Source organism: Telmatherina bonti (assembly GCF_933228915.1).
Source record: "Telmatherina bonti genome assembly, chromosome: 2".
NCBI classification, from domain to species: Eukaryota; Metazoa; Chordata; class Actinopteri; order Atheriniformes; family Telmatherinidae; genus Telmatherina; species Telmatherina bonti.
The window spans coordinates 4,937,334-4,943,333 of NC_136620.1; the positions used below are offsets into that span (position 1 = coordinate 4,937,334).

At 58.3% G+C, this 6,000-nt stretch overlaps 1 protein-coding gene across 1 annotated transcript in view; it reads left to right on the forward strand.

Moving 5' to 3' along the window:
• The window catches only part of ambra1b (autophagy/beclin-1 regulator 1b), a 78,471-nt gene extending 72,471 nt beyond the window's left edge, over positions 1–6,000 (forward strand). The window contains exons 16-19 of the mRNA XM_079253814.1: positions 15–119; positions 2,576–2,766; positions 3,837–3,932; positions 4,005–6,000. Of these exons, the coding sequence (XP_079109940.1) occupies positions 15–119; positions 2,576–2,766; positions 3,837–3,932; positions 4,005–4,450 (838 nt within the window). The 3' untranslated portion in view covers positions 4,451–6,000. The remainder of the gene's footprint in view (positions 1–14; positions 120–2,575; positions 2,767–3,836; positions 3,933–4,004) is intronic.

The window sequence follows — 6,000 nt, forward strand, 5'->3', positions numbered from 1 at the left end:
GTGTGTGTGTTCAGATTTTACCGGAGTGATGGGGAAAGTCCTGCAGAGCCCAGCAGCGAGCCACTATTCTCTGTCAACAACAGCGGAACCAGCCGGACCCGAGGTGCAGAAAGGCCAGGGTAAGAACCGCGCCCTGCTACTGAACCAGGACCCTCATCTCATGAACCGATACCTCAGTTTTTACCTTCAGTCCTGAACACTTCTGCTCATTCACAACCAGGAATGCTCCCATCTACTATATATGGTACCAACACACCTGCTGAGAAATCACCTGGACACTTGTTGGGCCTCATTCACCAACATGTAATCTTAAATTTGTTCTGAAGTTGTGCTTAAGAAGTCTTTTATGAAAGAAGACTCTTATCCAGAGAATACTCTAAATAAAATCATCAAACTGGGCAGTAAAGTTATAGACCGGCAGCAGTCGCTTAAAGACCGGAACGATAACAGAGTCCTGAGGAAAGGACCTGGTATCCTCCGGTCCAGGTTCGTTGGGCAGACCTGCTGTCCGTCAGGGAGACCTGCTGTCCGTTAGGACGTTGGGCAGACCTGCGGTTCGTTGGGAAGACCTGCGGTGCGTTGGGCAGACCTGCGGTGCGTTGGGCAGACCTGCGGTGCGTTGGGCAGACCTGCGGTTTGTTGGGGAGACCTGCGGTCTGTTGGGGAGACCTGCAGTTCGTTGGGCAGACCTGCGGTTTGTTGGGCAGACCTGCAGTTCGTTGGGCAGACCTGCGGTTTGTTGGGCAGACCTGCGGTGCGTTGGGGAGACCTGCGGTTCGTTGGGCAGACCTGCGGTTTGTTGGGGAGACCTGCGGTTCGTTGGGCAGACCTGCGGTTTGTTGGGGAGACCTGCGGTTCGTTGGGCAGACCTGCGGTGCGTTGGGCAGACCTGCGGTTTGTTGGGGAGACCTGCGGTCTGTTGGGGAGACCTGCGGTCTGTTGGGGAGACCTGCAGTTCGTTGGGCAGACCTGCGGTTTGTTGGGCAGACCTGCGGTTTGTTGGGGAGACCTGCGGTTCGTTGGGCAGACCTGCGGTTTGTTGGGGAGACCTGCAGTTCGTTGGGCAGACCTGCGGTCTGTTTCGGAGACCTGCGGTTCGTTGGGCAGACCTGCGGTTTGTTGGGGAGACCTGCGGTTCGTTGGGCAGACCTGCGGTTTGTTGGGGAGACCTGCGGTTCGTTGGGCAGACCTGCGGTTTGTTGGGGAGACCTGCGGTCTGTTGGGGAGACCTGCGGTCTGTTGGGGAGACCTGCAGTTCGTTGGGCAGACCTGCGGTTTGTTGGGCAGACCTGCGGTTTGTTGGGGAGACCTGCGGTTCGTTGGGCAGACCTGCGGTTTGTTGGGGAGACCTGCGGTTTGTTGGGGAGACCTGCGGTTCGTTGGGCAGACCTGCGGTCTGTTGGGGAGACCTGCGGTTCGTTGGGCAGACCTGCGGTTTGTTGGGGAGACCTGCGGTTCGTTGGGCAGACCTGCGGTTTGTTGGGGAGACCTGCGGTTCGTTGGGCAGACCTGCGGTGCGTTGGGCAGACCTGCGGTTTGTTGGGCAGACCTGCGGTGCGTTGGGCAGACCTGCGGTGCGTTGGGCAGACCTGCGGTGCGTTGGGAAGACCTGCGGTTCGTTGGGCAGACCTGCGGTTTGTTGGGCAGACCTGCGGTTCGTTGGGCAGACCTGCGGTTCGTTGGGCAGACCTGCGGTCCGTTGGGCAGACCTGCGGTCCGTTGGGCAGACCTGCGGTGCGTTGGGCAGACCTGCGGTGCGTTGGGCAGACCTGCGGTGCGTTGGGCAGACCTGCGGTTTGTTGGGGAGACCTGCGGTCTGTTGGGGAGACCTGCGGTTCGTTGGGCAGACCTGCGGTTCGTTGGGCAGACCTGCGGTTTGTTGGGGAGACCTGCAGTTCGTTGGGCAGACCTGCGGTTCGTTGGGCAGACCTGCGGTGCGTTGGGCAGACCTGCGGTTTGTTGGGCAGACCTGCGGTTCGTTGGGCAGACCTGCGGTGCGTTGGGCAGACCTGCGGTTTGTTGGGCAGACCTGCGGTTTGTTGGGCAGACCTGCGGTTTGTTGGGCAGACCTGCGGTTCGTTGGGCAGACCGTCTGTTGGGGAGACCTGCTGTCTGTTGCGGAGACCTGCTGTCTGTTGGGCAGACCTGCGGTTCGTTGTACAGACCTGCTGTCTGTTGGGAAGACCTGCGTCTTCCCCCGTCAGAACCAACAAAGTCAACATCCTCTTCCAGCTCTGAATGTTGTTGGGTTTTTCCTTAACGTCAATTAGTTCTAAATGTTATGTAAATAGACCAGTCACGATGGAGCGGTTAGACCAGTCACGATGGAGCGGTTAGACCAGTCACGATGAACCATTTAGACCAGTCACAATGGACCAGTTAGACCCATCAGGATGGACCAGTTAGACCCATCAGGATGGACCAGTTAGACCCGTCTCGATGGACCAGTTAGACCCGTCAGGATGGACCAGTTAGACCCGTCTCGATGGACCAGTTATGTATAATAAACAGTGTCCCTAACGGTTTATTTGTTGTTGTGACGATGTTAATTGACATGATTGTGTTGTGACTGTAGACCGAACCGATCCGGGTGGAGACTGGACCGAGACATGGGACTGATGAACGCCATCGGCCTCCAGCCACGAAACCCCGCCCCTTCTGTGACATCACAAGGAACCCAAACACCAATCATCCAGCTGCAAAACGCCGAGACACAGACGGAGAGGGAGCTGACCGAGACGGGCACCTCGCACCCGCCACCATCCGGTACTAAACACACCTGCAGAGACAAGGATCAGACGGGGGACAGACAGGGGACAGAGGGAAAGACGGGTGACAGACGAGGGAAAGACGGGGACAGAGGGACAAACAATGGACAGAGGGACAGACGATGGACAGAGGGACAGACAAGGGACAGAGGGAAAGACGGGGACAGAGGGACAGACGATGGACAGAGGGACAGACGATGGACAGAGGGACAGACGATGGACAGAGGGAAAGACGATGGACAGAGGGACAGACGATGGACAGAGGGAAAGACGGGGACAGAGGGACAGACAAGGGACAGAGGGAAAGACAGGGACAGACGATGGACAGAGGGACAGACGATGGACAGAGGGACAGACAAGGGACAGAGGGACAGACGATGGACAGAGGGACAGACAAGGGACAGAGGGAAAGACGGGGACAGAGGAACAGACAAGGGACAGACGATGGACAGAGGGACAGACAAGGGAAAGACGGGGGACAGAGGGACAGACGATGGACAGAGGGACAGACAAGGGAAAGACGGGGGACAGAGGGACAGACGATGGACAGAGGGACAGACAAGGGAAAGACGGGGGACAGAGGGACAGACGATGGACAGAGGGACAGACAAGGGAAAGACGGGGGACAGAGGGACAGACGATGGACAGAGGGACAGACAAGGGAAAGACAGGGGACAGAGGGACAGACGATGGACAGAGGGACAGACAAGGGAAAGACAGGGGACAGAGGGACAGACGATGGACAGAGGGACAGACAAGGGAAAGACGGGGGACAGAGGGACAGACGATGGACAGAGGGACAGACAAGGGAAAGACAGGGGACAGAGGGACAGACGATGGACAGAGGGACAGACAAGGGAAAGACAGGGGACAGAGGGACAGACGATGGACAGAGGGACAGACAAGGGAAAGACGGGGGACAGAGGGACAGACGATGGACAGAGGGACAGACAAGGGAAAGACAGGGGACAGAGGGACAGACGATGGACAGACAAGGGACAGACGAGGGACAGAACTTTTCCCTGAAACATCAGGACGAACTGGAGTTTTACTGGTTCCTGTCTTCAGATGTCCCTCCTGAGACTCCGTCCACCAGTCAGGCCGCTCCGGCGGACAGCAGCAGCGTTCCGGACGCCGTCCCGGCTGATCCTCCGTCTGATGCTGGTACGTCTGTCGGAACTTTAGCCAGCCGTTGTCATGGGTACGGGTTCAGCGAGCTCTGTCGGTGTCACACAGGTCCGGTGGACTCCGGGGACTTCGGCTCGGGGGAGGACGCTCTGGCGCGGATCCGCCGGCTGATAGCGGAGGGCGGGATGACGGCGGTGGTCCAGCGGGAGCAGAGCACCACCATGGCGTCAATGGGCGGCTTCGGGAACAACATCATCGTCAGCCACCGGATCCACCGCGGCTCCCAGACCGGCTCCGGGGTCGCCAGGACCGGAGCCGACCCGTTGTCACGCCCCCTCCTCCTCGCCCAACCCTACCCCCCCTCTCAGGCTGCAGGCTGGGGCCCCCAGGTGCTGCCGGCCCCCCGGCCCCCCAGGCTGTCCCTGGGCGTGGATGATGTGTTTGATGGAGGACGGATGGACGACGACTCTCCTCCCGGTCCATCGACGTCTTCGTCGTCTCACGCTGAGGGCAGTGGGCCTAGCGGTTACCACGGCGACCCGTATAGCAGGTAGTCGTCCTATTGGCCAGGCGGTACAGGACGGGTGCTGCCCCCCCACATCCAAACCAAGCCCCCCTTCCTGCTCCCTGCTTACCAACCGCATCATGAAGGACGCCGACTTCATTCCACCGGATCAGTGTTGTCGTCATGGAGACGCCATGTCTTCGGGCAGCGTAACCTGTGGCTCCCGGCGCCGTCATGCAAAGTCGAGATGGCGAAGCGGACTCGGCGTGCCGCCGATCCGAAGGAAGGTTCTGGAAGTCGGACATTGGGAACAGGAAGCTGGAATGACTGAGGACGGGTCGGAACCGATCAGACTGATTGATTAGGACTGAACAGACTGATTGGTTAACTGTTTCCTGTAGGGGGGCGGGGCATCGTGACCCGTTGCACCCCTCCCACCATGGCCCCTCCCTCTAAAAACACATCGCTGCACTGCAGTGTGATAGGTGCTAACCAAGACTGGACGTGTGTGTGTGTGTGTGTGTGTGCGGGCGCCTGTGTGTGTGTGTGTGCGTGCGTGCGTGTGTGTGTGTGTGTGTGCGGGCGGGCACGTGTGTGTGTGTGTGCGCGGGCGGGCACGTGTGTGTGTGTGTGTGTGTGTGTGCGGGCACGTGTGTGTGTGTGTGTGTGTGCATGCGTGCGCGGGCGGGCACGTGTGTGTGTGTGTGTGTGTGTGTGCGGGCGGGCACGTGTGTGTGTGTGTGTGTGTGTGCGCGGGCGGGCACGTGTGTGTGTGTGTGTGTGTGCGGGCACGTGTGTGTGTGTGTGTGTGTGTGTGCGGGCGGGCACGTGTGTGTGTGTGTGTGTGCGGGCGGGCACGTGTGTGTGTGTGTGTGTGAGACCATTGTTTTTAGTTTTAGCCTTTCTTCTTCATCATCATGTGAGATGCAGGTGTTCACCTGCATCAGGTGAGACGTCGGCGGTACCGACCCCGCTCTCCCAACCAGATCAGGTTGCTTCAGTAGACGGTACGGTCCAGAACGGGTTGGAACCGGTTCTGTTGGTTCTGACAAAAGGAACGGTTTTGTTTTGGAAGCAGAACTCCATGCTGGTTCTGGTTCTGATGACCCAGACCCTGAAGTCTCAGATCCAGACCAGTAAGTCGGTGGTTCTGCTCCAGAACCCGTAACCTGGTTCTGCTAATGAGAAACTGGTCTCAGAACCAGAACCGGGACTGCACACAACGAACTGCTTCCACCACCACAAGGCATCATGGGAGTCGAAGAGAAGCCCGTCAGAACAGCACCTGGTTCTGGATCATCAGGTTCTGGAAGACTTTGGATCCTCTGGAGCCGTTCATGGTCTCGTGGCGAGCTGTTCTTCACGTTGAGTTCTGGATCTTTCAGATCATTTTGTAGGTTCTGGTGAAGTAAAGCAGCAGAACTAACTGGATCAGAACCAGGTTTGGATCCAGTGCTTTCCTGTCTGAGAGCGGCTCCTGGTCCCAGTTGGGTTTGGATCAGACCCAGTGTGTGTGCGTGATCGGTGGTTCGCTGTAAGACTTTCAGACGTGATGAAATTAAAGAGCTTTGAGAGTTTCTGGACATCTGGAGGTTTTTC